Source organism: Pseudophryne corroboree, chromosome 1, assembly GCF_028390025.1.
Source record: "Pseudophryne corroboree isolate aPseCor3 chromosome 1, aPseCor3.hap2, whole genome shotgun sequence".
NCBI classification, from domain to species: domain Eukaryota; kingdom Metazoa; phylum Chordata; class Amphibia; order Anura; family Myobatrachidae; genus Pseudophryne; species Pseudophryne corroboree.
The window spans coordinates 454791895-454811229 of NC_086444.1; the positions used below are offsets into that span (position 1 = coordinate 454791895).

General features: G+C 43.4%; 1 protein-coding gene and 1 long non-coding RNA gene across 3 annotated transcripts in view; one reads left to right on the forward strand and one right to left on the reverse strand.

Annotated features, from left to right (window-relative positions):
- Positions 1–19335, reverse strand: part of IPO4 (importin 4) — a 272271-nt gene that overhangs the window by 12078 nt on the left and 240858 nt on the right. The window contains exons 23-25 of one of the 2 annotated variants that reach the window (XM_063913651.1): positions 18881–19074; positions 18761–18808; positions 15970–16185 (exon numbers count right to left, since the gene is read on the reverse strand). In XM_063913651.1, the coding sequence (XP_063769721.1) occupies positions 15970–16185; positions 18761–18808; positions 18881–19074 (458 nt within the window). The remainder of the gene's footprint in view (positions 1–15969; positions 16186–18760; positions 18809–18880; positions 19075–19335) is intronic. The other variant, XM_063913652.1, reaches the window with a different exon arrangement.
- On the forward strand, positions 397–18644 carry LOC134893000 (uncharacterized). Its single transcript, XR_010171627.1, has 2 exons — positions 397–907; positions 17393–18644. It is a non-coding gene; the product is annotated as an uncharacterized LOC134893000 (long non-coding RNA).

Consider the following 19335-nt stretch of genomic DNA (forward strand, 5'->3'; position numbering starts at 1 on the left):
AGGGATTATCTAAAAAAAAAAAAAAATCTCTAAATTAAATTTAGCCGAGTTTACTGCTTTAATAAGATTAGTGAGGAGTTTGGGAGCTAAACATTGTCACGCTGGATAGTCAGCAATGATGATTCGCATATACTGTATTTCCTATACAATACAAAAGGATGAATGAGCCAACGGGGAGAAGTGGACCTGCCAAGAAAGTGATGAATGATTTTGTTGTGAAGGAACAATAAACACCTAATAAAAACAGTATAAAAGCTTATAGACATGCTTAGAATGTGGCTTAATTACAGTATGTCTCTGAATAAGGTTTGCTAAAGACAGGCAAGTGGGTGTGTCTCCAACAGATAACTACAGATGGAAGCGTTGCTAAAGCCTGCCCATACCGGATCTTGCAGATTTACCTGCTCTACAGGTTAATTACCTTATGTGCAAATATACACACAGAGGAAAAGACAAAGTCACAGCAATTTACAATCAAAATGGTTCTCTGCAAGAAGCAGGGGTCACCACTGCAGAGAATGCTCTAAAAACAAAACTGTCTTTTTCTTTGCAGACGGAAAGGGGATTTGACCTAGAGAAGAAAAAAACTAGACAAACAAGTTTGTGTACAGAACAAAACACAAATGTGAAAGCTGACGCTGAAGTAGTGAAAGCAGCTGCCTCAGAAGACAATCATGAATCTATGAGAGCCTGCCAAATGCTGAGGGAGATGCAAAACAATTGACATTATGCAGAAGCAAGTCTCGCCTTAAGTATTCACAAATGGGTATTCAAGAGCCTATTCTGTGCCTGCTGGTTGGAAAATGCCTATTCAATTTTCTGCCATTCCTGTGCTTTCTAGGGACTCACAGTCAAGTGTCCGCTGTTTCTCTACTCATCCTTCTAATGACGGACACAACAATCACAGGTGAGAGTGCTCTATGAGTTTTGTCTGCACTTATTTTACTTTCTGTGTGTACCATAAATACAGTATAAAAAGTCTACACCATGAAAATGCTATAGCGTATATATGAATCAGTGATTTTCCATGAGGGAAAAGCCTGACTGCTGTGTTCCTTTCTGTATTGTATCATTCCAGTCTGTGCAATGAAGGCACCTAAATATTCCTAAAGATAAACACAGATCTCTGCCGCTAGCCATCAGCACAACAGAAGCATTCCGCATTAAAGCATTGTTCACCATAATACCTGCATTATCCCTTTCATTTTGCCAAATTTATTTACAGTCTGTCACAATTTGCAATCATATTATGTGTGTCCCCACCCTATACTATGCAATTACCAATGCTTTATGCATTCAGACACACTAACCAGATGAGGAACCCACAACCTGAAAAAAAACAGGCGATGCAAGTTACAGTATGTATTCCTGCGGCAGCTGTTATTTCTCATGTATACATTACTATGGTGACATCTTGTTATACTCAGCAGCTGATTACATTATCTCAGATAATGTAGCCACAGATGAACGTTTCCCTGTAGCATGGAAACCTCATAATTAGGACAGTATGATTTATGCTCACCTGCCACCAATATACCTATATTACCTTAGTAGCATACACTACTCTGGACTTTGACCCAGATCTTATCTTTATTGACATATGCACTGGGCAGATGTACAATTGTATCATCAGGTAACAGATAGAGTGACATTTCTGCAATTACACTAGAACAGTGCAATGTGTCTTGCTAAAGCATACTCAATGCCTACCCACACACAGGCGGCTGTACCAGTAGTTATAACAATGCAGACTACAAATTCGCTTGTTTGGGTGTAACTAAAAATAAACTCTAATATCACTTGAATTTAGTAAATTGATAGGGTACAGAGCTATGACAATTGCTTCACTCTTGAAAAATAGCTATCCTTACCATACTAGTGCAGCTTAAGGTGGGTTAACGTAGGAAATGAAGCAAAAATAAAAACAAGAATATGAGCAGGAGATATGCATCAGACATTGAGTAGCACACATTTCACAAGAGTGACACAGGAAGAACAATAGAAGAGTATCTGTGTGTACTGAGCCACCGATTATCATTGGAGAAAATCTCTCTATTCTATTTACAAGTTTTGCCAATATGCACACACACTGAATTGCTCAGGAGTAACCGGTGCGGACTGTCACCATTAGCTATTTCAGCCAGAGCTCACTCAACTTAAACTAACTTTACTGCACTTATTTACAGCTAATGTAAATAAAATGTTTATGTAACCGCTTAGAGCCAGGTCCAAAGATAAGAGCCAGTTATCTCTGTAATTTTCTACAGAAAAATATAAAGTGCATAGTGTGTTGTGAGATGAGGTGTTGCTAACCAAAACATGTAAGACTGCCTTATGCCACTGCATAGGCAACATGGTACACTTTAGCATGCACAGTGAGCGGCCATTTAACCTGTAAAAGGCCCTAAAGAATCTAGACAGTCTACAAATTAGACCAGTGTCCCTACAGTACACCAGCATTGTTGTATTGTATGCACCATTAACCACTAATACCCCTTTTCCACTAGCTTTAAAAATACGGGTAAATGCGCGGGGGCGCGCATTTACCCGTGTTTTTTCCTAGTGGAAAAGGGTCCCCCTGCAAATTCCTGGATCAAGTGATCCGGGAATCCTACCCGGGTAGCTTGCCGGGTTGAACACGTGTAAGCTGTGTAGTGTGAACGGGAGCCGTGTCGATGCGACACGGCTCCCGTTCACAGTGTATGGAAGGGCGGCGCTGGGAGATCATGTGATCTCCCAGCGCTGCCCCTGCCGCATCACTAGCAGCGCTGTGGGAAAGGGGGCTGTAGCACGGGTCGCAGCCGTGTCAGGCTCCCGGCTGCGACCCGTGCTACAGGTGGAAAAGGGGTATAAGCTGGCATGGTCAGATCACATACGCCCGCCTGTGTCCCCCTGTTCTTGATGAGAACTGTTTTGCAGATGTCTATAATAAAATATATAAAAAAAATACTTTTGAAACTATATTAAATAAATACATAAAAAAGGCCAAAAAACTATTTCATTAACCGTTTTGAAGGGAAAAATCATCAGTTAAGTGGTTAACATGGTATTCTACTAGCTGCGACAATCCGTTTTTGTGGGGGGAAACAATAAGAATTTACTTACCGATAATTCTATTTCTCGTAGTCCGTAGTGGATGCTGGGAACTCCGTAAGGACCATGGGGAATAGCGGCTCCGCAGGAGACTGGGCACAAAAGTAAAGCTTTAGGACTACCTGGTGTGCACTGGCTCCTCCCCCTATGACCCTCCTCCAAGCCTCAGTTAGGATACTGTGCCCGGACGAGCGTACACAATAAGGAAGGATTTTGAATCCCGGGTAAGACTCATACCAGCCACACCAATCACACCGTACAACCTGTGATCTGAACCCAGTTAACAGCATGATAACAGAGGAGCCTCTGAAAAGATGGCTCTCAACAATAATAACCCGATTTTTGTAACAATAACTATGTACAAGTATTGCAGACAATCCGCACTTGGGATGGGCGCCCAGCATCCACTACGGACTACGAGAAATAGAATTATCGGTAAGTAAATTCTTATTTTCTCTGACGTCCTAGTGGATGCTGGGAACTCCGTAAGGACCATGGGGATTATACCAAAGCTCCCAAACGGGCGGGAGAGTGCGGATGACTCTGCAGCACCGAATGAGAGAACTCCAGGTCCTCCTCAGCCAGGGTATCAAATTTGTAGAATTTAGCAAACGTGTTTGCCCCTGACCAAGTAGCTGCTCGGCAAAGTTGTAACGCCGAGACCCCTCGGGCAGCCGCCCAAGATGAGCCCACCTTCCTTGTGGAATGGGCTTTTACAGATTTTGGCTGTGGCAGGCCTGCCACAGAATGTGCAAGCTGAATTGTACTACAAATCCAACGAGCAATAGTCTGCTTAGAAGCAGGAGCACCCAGCTTGTTGGGTGCATACAGGATAAACAGCGAGTCAGATTTCCTGACTCCAGCCGTCCTGGAAACATATATTTTCAAGGCCCTGACTACGTCCCACAACTTGGAGTCCTCCAAGTCACTAGTAGCCGCAGGTACCACAATAGGCTGGTTCAGATGAAACACTGAAACCACCTTAGGGAGAAAATGAGGACGAGTCCTCAATTCCGCCCTGTCTGAATGGAAGATCAGATAAGGGCTTTTACAGGATAAAGCCCGCCAATTCTGACACGTGCCTGGCCGAGGCCAGGGCCAACAACATGACCACTTTCCATGTGAGATATTTTAACTCCACAGATTCAAGTGGTTCAAACCAATGTGACTTTAGGAACCCCAAAACTACATTGAGATCCCAAGGTGCCACTGGAGGCACAAAAGGAGGCTGTATATGCAGTACCCCTTTTACAGACGTCTGAACTTCAGGTAGTGAAGCTAGTTCTTTCTGGAAGAAAATTGACAGGGCCGAAATTTGAACCTTAATGGACCCCAATTTTAGGCCCATAGACACTCCTGTTTACAGGAAATGCAGGAATCGACCTAGTTGAAATTCCTCCATCGGGGCCTTACTGGCCTCGCACCACGCAACATATTTTCGCCAAATGCGGTGATAATGCTTTGCGGTTACATCCTTCCTGGCTTGACCAGGGTAGGGATGACTTCATCCGGAATGCCTTTTTCCTTCAGGATCCGGCGTTCAACCGCCCTGCCGTCAAACGCAGCCGCGGTAAGTCTTGGAATAGACAGGGTCCTTGCTGGAGCAGGTCCCTTCTTAGAGGTAGAGGCCACGGGTCCTCCGTGAGCATCTCTTGAAGTTCCGGGTACCAAGTCCTTCTTGGCCAATCCGGAGCCACGAGTATAGTTCTTACTCCCCTCCGTCTTATAATTCTCAGTACTTTTGGTATGAGAGGAAGAGGAGGGAACACATACACTGACTGGTACACCCACGGTGTTACCAGAGCGTCCACAGCTATTGCCTGAGGGTCCCTTGACCTGGTGCAATACCTGTCCAATTTTTTGTTTAGGCGGGACGCCATCATGTCCACCTTTGGTTTTTCCCAATGGTTTACAATCATGTGGAAGACTTCTGGGTGAAGTCCCCACTCTCCCGGGTGGAGGTCGTGCCTGCTGAGGAAGTCTGCTTCCCAGTTGTCCACTCCCGGAATGAACACTGCTGACAGTGCTATCACATGATTTTCCGCCCAGCGAAAAATCCTTGCAGCTTCTGCCATTGCCCTCCTGCTTCTTGTGCCGCCCTGTCTGTTTACGTGGGCGACTGCCGTGATGTTGTCCGACTGGATCAGCACCGGCTGACCTTGAAGCAGAGGTCTTGCTTGGCTTAGGGCATTGTAAATGGCCCTTAGCTCCAAAATATTTATGTGAAGTGATGTCTCCAGGCTTGACCACAAGCCCTGGAAATTTCTTCCCTGTGTGACTGCTCTCCAGCCTCGCAGGCTGGCATCCGTGGTCACCAGGACCCAGTCCTGAATGCCGAATCTGCGGCCCTCTAGAAGATGAGCACTCTGCAACCACCACAGGAGAGACACCCTTGTCTTTGGTGACAGGGTTATCCGCTGATGCATCTGAAGATGCGATCCGGACCATTTGTCCAGCAGGTCCCACTGGAAAGTTCTTGCGTGGAATCTGCCGAATGGAATTGCTTCGTAGGAAGCCACCATTTTTCCCAGGACCCTTGTGCACTGATGCTTCTGAGGTTTCTGACTAGTTCGGATAACTCCCTGGCTTTCTCCTACGGGAGAAAACACCTTTTTCTGGACTGTGTCCAGGATCATCCCTAGGAATAGAAGGCGTGTCGTCGGGATCAGCTGCGATTTTGGAATATTGAGAATCCAACCGTGCTGCCGCAGCACTATCTGAGATAGTGCTACCCCGACTTCCAACTGTTCCCTGGATCTTGCCCTTATCAGGAGATCGTCCAAGTAAGGGATAACTAAAACTCCCTTCTTTCGAAGGAGTATCATCATTTCGGCCATTACCTTGGTAAAGACCCGGGGTGCCGTGGACAATCCAAACGGCAGCGTCTGAAACTGATAGTGACAGTTCTGTACCACAAACCTGAGGTACCCTTGGAGAAGGGTAAATTGGGACATGTAGGTAAGCATCTTTGATGTCCAGAGAGACCATATAGTCCCCTTCTTCCAGGTTTGCAATCACTGCTCTGAGTGACTCCATCTTGAATTTGAACCTTTGTATGTAAGTGTTCAAGGATTTTAGTTTAAAAATTGGTCTCACCGAGCCGTCCGGCTTCGGTACCACAAATAGTGTGGAATAGTACCCCTTTCCCTGTTGCAGTAGGGGTACCTTGATTATCACCTGCTGGGAATACAGCCTGTGAATGGCTTGCAATACTGTCTCCCTGTCTGAGGGAGACGTCGGTAAAGCAGACTTTATGAAACGGCGAGGGGGAGACGTCTCGAATTTCTTGAGACGGGCCCCCACCGTGCCTGAGACCGCTTGTAAAGCCCCAGCGTCATGCTGAGGACTTTGCGGAGGCGGGAGAGGGCTTTTGTTCCTGGGAATTGGCTGTTTGCTGCAGCCTTTTTCCTCTCCCTCTGCCACGGGGCAGAAATGAGGCGCCTTTTGCCCGCTTGCCCTTATGGGGCCGAAAGGACTGCGCCTGATAATATGGAGTCTTCTTAGGTTGAGAAGCTACCTGGGGTAAAAATGTGGATTTTCCAGCCGTTGCCGTGGCCACCAGGTCTGTTAGACATACCCCAAATAACTCCTCCCTTTTATAAGGCGATACTTCCATATGCCTTTTGGAATCAGCATCACCTGACCACTGTCTTGTCCATAACCCTCTTCTGGCAGAAATGGACAGCGCACTTACTCTTGATGCCAGTCGGCAAATATCCCTCTGTGCATCACGCATATATAGAAATGCATCTTTTAAATGCTCTATAGTTAGTAATATACTGTCCCTATCTAGGGTATCAATATTGTCAGTCAGGGAATCCGACCAAGCCACCCCAGCACTGCACATCCAGGCTGAGGCGATTGCTGGTCGCAGTATCACACCCGTGTGAGTGTATATACATTTTAGGATATTTTACTGCTTTCTGTCAGCAGGTTCCTTAAGGGCGGCCGTATCCGGGGACGTTAGTGCCACCTGTTTAGACAAGCGTGTGAGCGCTTTATTCACCCTAAGGGGTGTTTCCCAACGTGCCCTATCCTCTGGCGGGAAGGGGTATGATGCTAATAACTTTTTAGGAATTAACAGTTTTTATCGGGGGAAACCCACGCATCATCACACACTTCATTTAATTCCTCAGATGCAGGAAAAACTACAGGCAGTTTTTTCTCACCCAACATAATACCCTTTTTAGTGGTACTGGTATTATCAGAAATGTGTAAAAACATTTTCCATAGCCTCAATCATGTAACGTGTGGCCCTACTGGAAGTCACATTCGTCTCTTAATCGTCGACACTGGAGTCAGTATCCGTGTCGGCGTCTGTATCTGCCATCTGCGGTAACGGGCGTTTTAGAGCCCCAGATGGCTTTTGAGACACCTGGACAGGCACAGGCTGAGTCGCCGGCTGTCTCATGTCATCAATCTTTTGTAAAGAGCTGACACTGTCACATAATTCCTTCCATAAGCTCATCCACTCAGGTGTCGAATCCCTAGGGGGTGACATCTCTGTTACAGGCAATTGCTCCGCCTCCACCTCATTTACCTCCTCATACATGTCGACACAACGTACCGACACACAGCACACACACAGGGAATGCTCTGATAGAGGACAGGACCCCACTAGCCCTTTGGGGAGACAGAGGGAGAGTATGCCAGCACACACCAGAGCGCTATATATATATATATATATATATATATATATATATATACAGGGATAACCTTATATAAGTGTTTTTCCCCTTATAGCTGCTGTATTGTTATACTGCGCCTAATTAGTGCCCCCCTCTCTTTTTTAACCCCTTTCTGTAGTGTAGTAACTGCAGGGGAGAGCCAGGGAGCTTCCCTCCAACGGAGCTGTGAGAAAAATGGCGCCAGTGTGCTGAGGAGATAGGCTCCGCCCCCTTCTCGGCGGCCTTTTCTCCCGTTTTTCTGTGGAATCTGGCAGGGGTTAAAATTCATCCATATAGCCCTGGGGGCTATATGTGATGTATTTTCGCCAGCCAAGGTGTTTTTATTGCTGCTCAGGGCGCCCCCCCCTAGCGCCCTGCACCCTCAGTGACCGAAGTGTTTAGTGTGCTGAGGAGCAATGGCGCACAGCTGCAGTGCTGTGCGCTACCTTGGTGAAGACAGGATGTCTTCTGCCGCCGATTTTTCCGGACCTCTTCTTGCTTCTGGCTCTGTAAGGGGGCCGGCGGCGCGGCTCTGGGACCGAGCTCCGAGGCTGGGCCTGTGTTCGGTCCCTCTGGAGCTAATGGTGTCCAGTAGCCTAAGAAGCCCAATCCACTCTGCACGCAGGTGAGTTCGCTTCTTCTCCCCTTAGTCCCTCGATGCAGTGAGCCTGTTGCCAGCAGGTCTCACTGAAAATAAAAAACCTAAAACTAAACTTTCACTAAGAAGCTCAGGAGAGCCTCTAGTGTGCACCCTTCTCGGCCGGGCACAAAAATCTAACTGAGGCTTGGAGGAGGGTCATAGGGGGAGGAGCCAGTGCACACCAGGTAGTCCTAAAGCTTTACTTTTGTGCCCAGTCTCCTGCGGAGCCGCTATTCCCCATGGTCCTTACGGAGTTCCCAGCATCCACTAGGACGTCAGAGAAAATAGACTTTTACAGCGAATCGCGAAAAACCCCTACCTAGTTAGCTGAGAAAACTTTTCGCACAGTAAGTTTACCGCAAATTTCACTTCACCTACTCTGAGCAGATGAAAACTTGGTGAAAATATACTTATACCCATTTTTTGTACCCAAAAATTCAATTTGAGCACTTATTTTGCTGAAAAAAAAAACTTGCTTTTATAATATTTTTCCATTTTATTTGAAAAATGCATTCCCAAATATAATTTAATATAACCTATAATATACTTCTATACTGTTGTCCTATGTTGGCTTACCATTTTCTAAAAGTTATTGATTTCCCCATTTTCACCCTGATTTTTCACTTTTTTTTTTCCCCACCCCAAGTCCCATTTTCACACGTTTGGAATAGAATAGGGTGAAAAATTTGAATTTTTTTGTGGCAATTTTCATGCAATAGACACAAAAAAATAGCTGTGATTTTGTGGTAAATTAAATACTGCCCAATTGCCTCTATTTTATACAGTGCTCCTGTAAACCAGTTTGTGCCCCCACAGTACACCAGTAACATTACAGCACTACCACCTCATACCAGTCTATGGGGTATATGCAATTGCGGTCAAATTGCCTGAAAATGTCGAAAAACGGGGCATTCAGCATTGTCAAATGTATTTTTTTTTTTGTCGAAAATGCCCCGTTTTTCTACATTTTCGACAAAAAAAAAAAAAATTGACAATGCAATACAGTACTTTTCGACAAAAAAAACCTGACTTTTCAGATTCGACTTTTTGAAATTCGACAGGTCACAAATTCGACATGTCTGCAATGGTAAAAATGCGGCTTTTCGACAAAAGTATATTCAATTTAAAAATGTCGATTCGACAACAGTGCTTTTCGACAGTAAATTCGTCAATTTCATTCCGCCTCACTTTGCTGGCGGAATCTAATAAAAAATTTTTTTAAAACATGTTTTTTTTTGTGTTTTTTTTTTTTATTGCTAATAGCATATCTATTTATATTAGAAGGGATTAGGTTACTTGGTTTGTCTATTAGGATTTTCAACTATTATTTATATACTTTTAAAAATAATATTTTTTTAACTGACAGAAAATTGAGAGAGCATGGTTTTCAGTGTGAAGGGGTGCGAATGGGATAAAATTCTGAAAAAAAAATGTGTGTGGTCCCCCCTCCTAAGCATAACCAGCCTCGGGCTCTTTGAGCCGGTCCTGGTTGTAAAAATACGGGGGAAAAATGGACAGGGGATCCCCCGTATTTTTAGAACCAGCACCGGGCTCTGTGTCCGGTCCTGGTGCAAAAAATACGGGGGACAAAAAGCATAGGAGTCCCCCGTATTTTTTTAACCAGCACCGGGCTCCACTAGCTGGGGAGATAATGCCACAGCCGGGGGACACTTTTATACCGGTCCCTGCGGCCGTGGCATTAAATACCCGCTGACCGCGGGTGACCTCACCGCTGACCGCAAAGTTCCCACCATTGAATATAATGGAGGGGCTGTGCGATGACGCGCATAGCCAATCAGGAGAGTGCCACGACGTGGCGCTCCCTGATTGGCTGAAGGGACCCTCTGTGACAGGAGTCACGGGGGTCTCAGTATTCGGGGAAAGGGGTCCCATGTGTAAACATGGGACCCCTTTCAGTCCGTGTGGATCGGTAAATGCGGTTTGTTTTTTTGCCAAGTACGTGGATTACAAAAAAAGAACAGGACACTGGATTTAGGAGAGTATAATTTTATTTTCAGGTACCCCAGATTTTACTTGGAGACGTGTGGACAGAGTCGGCGTGTCAACATAGGTAAGTATGTGTGTCGGCATGTATGTAATAAAGTTTTACTTTCACGGTGTCTGTGTCCTGTTTTTATTTGGGTATTTTTTTTGCAGTAGAACTACAGGTACCAGCGGGCCCGTATTACCCCCGCATGCTGGTACTTGTGGTTCTCCAAGTACCAGCTTACGGAGGAGGCTTGCTGGGACTTGTAGTTCTTCTGCAAAAAACAATATTCTTTCATTTTTACACATGGCTATCAGCCCCCCATCCGCAGCCCTTGGATGGGGGGGGGGGGGGGACAGCCTCGGGCTTCACCCCGGCCCTTGGGTGGCTGGAGGGGGGGGGATTTAAGGGGTCCCCACTCCTCCAGGGTACCCCGGCCAGGGGTGACTAGTTGGGTATTTAATGCCACGGCCGCAGGGACCAGTATTAAAGTGTCCCCCGGCTGTGGCATTATCTCTCCAGCTAGTGGAGCCCGGCCGGGCTTCGACGGTCGAATTGTGTCGAATTTAAAAACGGGCGAAAAAATGCCGCAATTCGCCCGGAATTGCATATACCCCTATGCCTCCACAGCAAATTCTTTCCTCACAACAACTGAACCTCCACTTACAGAAAACAACAAGCAGTTGTGTTCCTTCATGTACCACAATCGCATAGACTCACTGTAGCGATGACAGCTTCCTCAACACCAGTTCATGATAATTAGGATGCATTCATTAGTTGTCATGGTGATCACAGGGGATACTCTCCATGAGGTGATTTTCTAAACAAGCTTATATGGAGATATGCATACCTCTCAACTGTCTCGATATTCGCTGGACAGTCCTGTTTTTTTGTGACTGTCCTGCTGGTCCCACCCACAGGCAACAGTGTCCCGTGGTGGGAGGGCAGTTGGGAGGCTCCTGTCACTGCTGCTCTACTTAGCAGAGTAGCGGAGAATAGACACTTTGTGCATGCGCACAGCATCTATTCAGTGGAGACAGAGGGAGAGGTGGCCCCTCAGTGATGAAAACAGGGCGTGGTTCGCAATTGCGGGCTCTCCCGTGAAGCCACGCCCCCTTTTATAGGCCATGCCTCCTTTTCGGGTGGGCACGCGCAGATGTCCCTCTACATTGGATTCAAATGTTGGGAGGTATGAGACATGTACTCTCACCTGTAACATTATTATATAAACCTTGGGAGGGAGAATGAAATGTCTTCACTACAGGCTGAGTCTCCCGTTTCCAAAATGACAAAAGTATTTTGGATAACAGATTTTTACGTACTTTGGAATATACACAAACACTATATATATATATATATATATATATATATATATATATACACACACACACACATACATATATATATATATATATATATATATATATACACACACACACACACACATATATATATATATATATATATATATACACACACACACCTTTGTACACACACATATATATATATATATATATATATATATACACACACACACACACACACACACACACACACACACACAACACACAAAATGTATTTATGTTTCATATACACCTTATGCATATCTTGAAGGTCATTTTATACACTATTTTTTTATATCTTGGTGTATGAAACTAAGTTTGTGTACATACACGAAATTAATTTATGTTTCATAAACACCTTATTACAACCTGAAGATAATTTTATACAATATATTAACTAATCTTATGCATGAAACAAAGTTTGTGTACACCTAACCATAGGAAAGCAATGCTCAGAAATGTCTGTATTTTAGCATTTTGGATGTGGGATACTCAATCTGGATCTGCAACTAAAATTTTCAGTTTGGGCACGTACAGATGTGTCCACATACATCTTTGCTATATCCCGCCATGTATGGCACGGTTTTGCATGCCATAGACTCAGAGATTTAGCCATGCCTTGTGATTTTTCTTAATTTGCTTCATTAATATGCTACTTTATACATATTCTATTATGGCAAACAAAAATTTTAAAATTCATTCACTCACTACTCATGAAAAACAGCTTAGCCGTGTTTTGCATTTTGTGCCAAATTGGTAAAAAGCAAAGATGTAAGTGGACACATCAAAGCAAAGATGTAAGTGGACACATCTGTATATATCAGGTTATAATCTTGCTTTTCATCTTGCTTTTCATCCAGTCTTCCTTTAGAAGGGCCATATTATTTTCAGTACTCGACAAACACCGTTTAACCTTGATCATGTATCTCTATTCAAAATATGTCAGTAGCCAATGACAGGTTTTTTTGAAGTGCTATCCAGACTTTGAATCTTGCTTCCAGTATTTTTGGCCAGGCAAGCAATAAATGTCAGTGTATATTCATAATAATTATGCCACAAGATTTAATAAACAATGGCTTTGCTTTCTGTTTAGTAGCCAAAACTGTGTCAGGGGAGCTGAAACAAGCAGGTGTAGATTCAACACTGAACCTTGCAGTTGGTCCACACAGAAAACAATTGTCAGGACTGCATACAGGCTGCCGAGGATAGCATTCTGTCCACGGATAGTGGACTTCTGCTAAATATGAGAATTGTTTTAATCACAGTTGTTCATCATAGTATGCTTTAAGGTATATTTTTTACATTTACATTAGGGGTATTTTTAATTTCCTTCGTTTTACATGTGGTAATGATAAAGGTCTCTTGCAGACCTCAGATAGTTAAAGATACACATTTAGGGGTATATTCAATTGAAGTTGGATCCATTCCGACATTCATTTGTCGGAATGGATCCGGTCTGGGCTATTCAAATGACATCTCAATTCGACTTTTACAAAAGTCGAATTGAGATGAGGGGGAGAGAGCCGCGGGCAGACGGGGGAGAGCAGCGCTACAGCAGCGGCAATATAGCCGCTGCTGTAGCGCTGCTCTCCCCCCCCCCCCCCCCCAGTCTCTCTGCCTCTCCAGTCCCTCCTCTCTGTCCCTGCATCACAGCCACTGCTCACGGCAGCGTCCACCCGCCTCCAGGAAGTGAGGTCTCGTTTGTTGGAGCCGGGTGGACGCTACTGTGAGCGGCGGCTGTGACATACTCCAGTGCTGCTCACCAGGTCCCCGCCTCGTCTCTGTCCGTCCCCGCCTCAGGCTCTCCCCATCTACTTCGACTTTTTTTAAAGTCGAAGTGAGATGGTCGAAAAGGGGGCCCCCGTTTTCGACACAAGCACGTTGATCGGCAGCTATTCCGACGATCAACGTGCTTTTCAACAAGTCGAATTCCTCGACATGTCTAAAAATTTGGGGTTTGATTGAATAGGTCGATTGACGATTCGACCTTAAAAAGTCGAAAACTACCGTCTTTTCGACAGACGGCAGCTTTCAACTTCAATTGAATATACCCCTTAGCAGATACTGTTAAATCGGTATTGCTGTTTTCATTAATACAACCATTTTGTTTTCATCTACAGTAACTTTGATGCAGGAGATTAAATATTGCATCACTGACTACTGCCAGATCAGCTTAAGGCAGGAGAAAATCAACTAAGTAGAGGGTTCCTCTTGCCCCTTCATAACTGGACCAATGTTCATGTTTTGAGGGTGTCTGTTCTCAGTGGGAATAATTTGTACATTTTACCCCTCAAAAAACATGTTGGTTTTATTGTGGGGACAGATAGGGCTTTTATTTAGTACACTATACTGTATGCCCCTCTATCTATCTAGCTATTTATCTAATACTGTATAAGCCCTGTGCAGAGATGGTTGCACATTGTGCCTAATCTGTAGTGAAACTGCAATTCAGAGAAAAGCTCTTTCCTATAACATTGTGGAGCAGAAGAGAAACTGTGCAGATATGAAACACCTTGGCAGGAAAATGCCATTCTGTGCCTGCAGCAACATCATAATTTCAATAGTGGCGCTGGCTAAGCTCTTTTACATAAGAATCATAGCTTCAATTTCCATGCCATTAAGTCTACTTTGAAGTATGACCTTTCTTAGGATCTGTGGAATGAGTGGTCTTGGGAAGAAGTAGCCAGATTGGAATTTCCAGGGAACTGTTTGAGCACTGAAAGGACATGTCCCTGGGACACAGAGTCAGACGAGGAGCTTGTGATTTGGTCAGGCCGCCAAGATATTTATTTATAGGGAATAGATCTGCACAAGGTTCAGGCTTTGATAGCTCAGGAAATCTACCTAGAAATTGCCAGTGCTGGGATGTAGATCACAGATATGGTCAGAACAAAATTATTCACTCACTGCAGAATGAAAACTATTTCCCTCATGGTCTGGGGCTGCATTGTCTCCTTATAGTTAATATAAGCCAACACCTGTGGCATGGTCAGTGCGGACCATAATTCCCCAGACCAGGAGCAAAGTCCGACTGACCATAGCCACATAAATCTCTCTAATTTCAAGGATGGGGGTTGGTAAAAATAAAATAAAAAACCTCAGAGAAAATAAGGTCTTCTGGGATTCTTTAACCCAGGAAACTGGCATCTGTAGTCACTAAGTGCCAGACCATGACTAAGAATGGTCTCTCTGCTGTCAGATGGGAGAGGTGGATCCACTGTGCCAGGGAGACAACCATGATGTGAAATGTATAATTGGCACTCTCAAAAGCCAAGAAACCTGGACCACAAACTCTGAACTTTAGTTTCAATTGAGTATATGTTGAATTGCAGGAGTGGCCATGTGTTCAGGGTTGAGACCTCAGTCCCTTCCTTCATGTAGTATAAAGGAGCAGTTTGCAGGGTACTCAAAAGTGGAGATAATAGCTCCTAGAGACCGTAATCCTTGTCCAGGGGGAGAAGTATGATGAATCAAAATGTAAGCTATATTCTTAAAGATGCATGGAGGAGGCAACAGCATAAGTGTCTGAAAGCTGGAAAAACATCAGTGACAGCAAAATAGGCAGCGCTGGAGGCGATATGGATATATGCAAAAGCAAAATTTGAAAAAAAAAAAATAGGACTGCATATTGTCACAGCAGGGTTGAATGTTCTGTAGGAAAGTTAGTTAGGCATAGACTTTGGCAAAAACACTTTGGATAGGGATTCCCAAGTATTGGACATAATCAAAATTGTCCAAAGGAAATAATGGAAGAGGTCCCTTTAAGTTGGACAGCACAAAGATGACACAATTCCCCCCAAAAATGGGGGGCTCTTCTGATGACTGCATTGATGAATGGGTGACGTGGCGGGTTGAAGAAAGTTTGGGAGTTGAAGGGAGTCATGTAACAGTACAGGCCGACATTTTGACAGGAAAGGAAATACTGTTATCCCAGCATTCCCGCTCTTCTCCAAAACAAGGTTGTTGGGTGTCCTCTAATTAGTAAAGTACAACAGTGCATTTCTTTTATGAAGGAATCTCTCCCTAAAGTGAATTTGGGATTCCCTGAGTTCCACTGACTGTCGGATTAAGTAAAGAGCCTGCAGTTTACCTCTCTCTGTGTGGGAAATTGCAGTGTCTGGGATCGGAGGAACAGCCATGTTGCAGTGGTCTGCATCTGTGTATAACCCCTTCTCAAATATTAAAAATGATAAATACTTACAGAATAAATACTTCACGAGTAGAAAGCCATTGGCATACCTCATATGCAGAGTAATGGAATAATAACGGAGGAGGAGCCATCAGCTTTACCAGTTTCCTACACATATGCCACCATCTACGCTGAAGTAGACAAAGAAGTCTCCGTATAAAGTGCATAATGGTGATAGGTTCTTTTTTCAACCATTGTGTGCCACACCAGGCAATGGCCAGGTCACGTTTGCGAGGACTAAAACATACGCCACTTCTTGAGCCCACCTTATTGAAATATAAATTAATAATTATATAGGGCCTTCTTTCTGACCCACAAAAACACTCATACAGACGCAATAATGCACACATTGTAAACATATGTATGTTCCCAATCTTCAAGGCCTTTTCTAATATAAAGTAGGAATACAAGAGTGAATGTACTGATACTCTGAACTGCACCATAAATCTCATATAAATGTAATCACAGGTCATAAAACACCCAGTGGAGCAATATTTAAAAAAAAAAAGGTACAAAAAAGTTAAAAAAAGATAGACACATCTTGAATAGCAAGCTGCTACAAAAACATGCTCACTCTTTCATTCCTAAGCAATTTCATATGAAAAGTGCAAAATACTGGCTGACTGGACACTAGTGTAAAGCTGTGGTGTCTCAGCAAGACGATCACTTAGCACAATATGTGGCATATTCAATTACCCTGCAGCTAACGGATCCTGCCATGCGAGGAAACTGTATTCAATTAAAATGCTTTATCCCATCAGCGAATTGAGTATACCCTATATGTCGGTATATGTCAACGTAATAAACTTAAAAGAGAAAGAAAACCTATTGAGGTAAGGTCATCACATAATTGTGATGTTAGTAGCACAGTATATACAGCATTAAGGGGCAAATTTAACAACGAGTGATATTCTTATCATCACTTGTTACTAATCTTAAATGGTGCTCTAACCAATAAACTCCCAACTGTCACATTTGAAAAATGACAGTTACAAGCCGATCAGTTAGAACACCATTTAAGATGAACAACGCAAGAATATAATTTGTTGTTAAATCTGCCCCTTAAAATTATAAACAGTTCTAAATAACCAAAAAAGGATAAAGCACATATATGTGATCAAAACAAAAGGAGAATATGTAGGACTACCTACTTATTTCAGAGAGCAGGCGAGTGTAAAAAATAAAAGTAATCATACTGGGAGAAGATGAAATCATTGAATTAAATCCAAATCAAGCAAGAAATTAAACAGAAGCTGCTTTAGTACTGAAAGTGTAAAACAGAGGTGCCTGCTCTGAATTCCAGACAGTACCACAACTCCACACAAACTGTATACACAGTAAAACTTAAATATTTATTTTTTCCCCATCATTATTGTTGTTGCCACCTAACATTTTTATCTTGTCTTTCAAAATTCATGTGCTGTGATGATGTGTCTGCAAAAACAGGTTTTCACCAGTATTCTTTTTTTGCAGGGTTCTTGCTGTGTTTATGGTTTGGGGGCTGGAGTTTACCTATCAGCACAGAGACATTATTTCTACGATTCCTTTGCTTTCAAAACGAGACCTACAGATCTGTCACTCTGCTGCTTCCTTGGGTCTGCTTCAGTGAAGAGTGGAGTCGATCCCGTATAAACAGATGGGGTGGCATCCCCAGAGCTGGGGGCACTCTCTCGGTACAGTCTTGTCTCCTCGGTCTGACTTGCTGGTTAATTGCCGCTTCATATGGCAAGCATATCATTCCTGAACTTACAGAAAATCCACCAGTGTGTAACAACTGGGACTGGAAGTGCCTCATCATGTATATTAATGGAGACAGACAAATCGACTGGTTGGTTCCAGCCATTGGGCTTGCTCTCGGTGCCACGTTATTCCATAACACGATGGAAAACAGAGACTATATTACATGGACAAAATTAAAAGTAGAAAGACCTCTGAATGCACTAGCGCTAGCTCTCCTGCCAAGTATAGGTACCGCAGTATCATTTTATGTCCTCCCTCCTTTTATAGCAGTTAACTCATGGTCCATTCTGGCTTTGGACAGTCTCTGTGGCATCTTTCGGTTTCAAATACCCGAGCCACTAAGCACAGTGTACAGTGCAGATGAATGTGCAAAAGTAATAAAGGACATAGAGATTAATAGACACAAATGGAGTGTTCCAAAACAGGAAAGTATAACCTGACATAATAAGTGCAATGTTTGATTAAAGAATGTTTTAATACAAAAAGCAAGAGTAATGTGTAAAAGGACAAGATGGAAGATAGAGGAGACAGGTAGCAGAAGAGACGAATTGGAAGCAAAGTAAAAGATGGACAGGGTGTAAGAGGAAAGTGCAATGCACAGCGCGGAACATTAAGAGCAAGAATGATATTACAACTGTGAAATGTTAAACAATGATAATAAATTCAAACAAACAAAGATAAATAGTGTAATTTGCCCTTGGGCACTCAGTTACAGAGGAACCCTCTAGACACTGATTGGCCAATGATCTAATATACAATTTATGTTATCACAATACTTGATCGGCTGATATTTTGCAAAGGATTTTACTGTTAACATTAATATTAATCCAGCAATGTACAGGCAACCCAACATGACTTTATGCCATCTCCTCCTCATTTCCATGTCACCCTGCACCCCCAGAATGGGGGCATGTTGCTGTAATGTATTAATATATATGATTTTAAATATTTTGTGATGCAGAGAAAATAAACTGAAACTGTTGAATTTATTGTCTTGAATATGAAAATGCAGAGCTAAGTTTATCAAAGAAAAACACTGGTACTAATATTTAGCATGTGGAAAGAACTGGTACAATGCAAAAGAAAGGAAAATGTGCAAACCTGCTGCTTGTCCTCTTCATCGTCTGCCTCAGGATCTTGACAAGCTGTCTGTGGATAGAGAACTAGGTTATACTCTACAGTGTTATGGCTGGCCCAGATATCCATGTGTACATGTTCTACCTTGCTCTGCAGTACAGCATTGATGACCACACAGATTTTCTCTAGCTGCTCAGGCTCTCTCACACATGGGTCCTTTACATCTTTCAGTAAATTGTTCAAAGACTCTAGGACAGTCATTACCACTTCATGTTCTTTGTCATGCATTGCAGCATGAAGATAGGTAGGGATGAGGAGATCCAACAGACGGAGCAGAACTGTCGGAAGTATTAAAAAGATAATATTAGAGGGAATCGAGTTGAATGTTCTAATCAACACACCCTTGTTCTTCTGTCATCACTGCATTTTTGTATTTCTAGCATATAACAGACATTTTTTATTGTCCAATTCCACTTTAGCTACTCTCTTCTTTGATGGTACTAGAGTCAGCCCACCTCTTTCCATTGTGATGTCCAGTTTATGTCTTATCAGATTATTATATACTTTTATACTTTTCCAGCACCACTTTTCTTTACCTC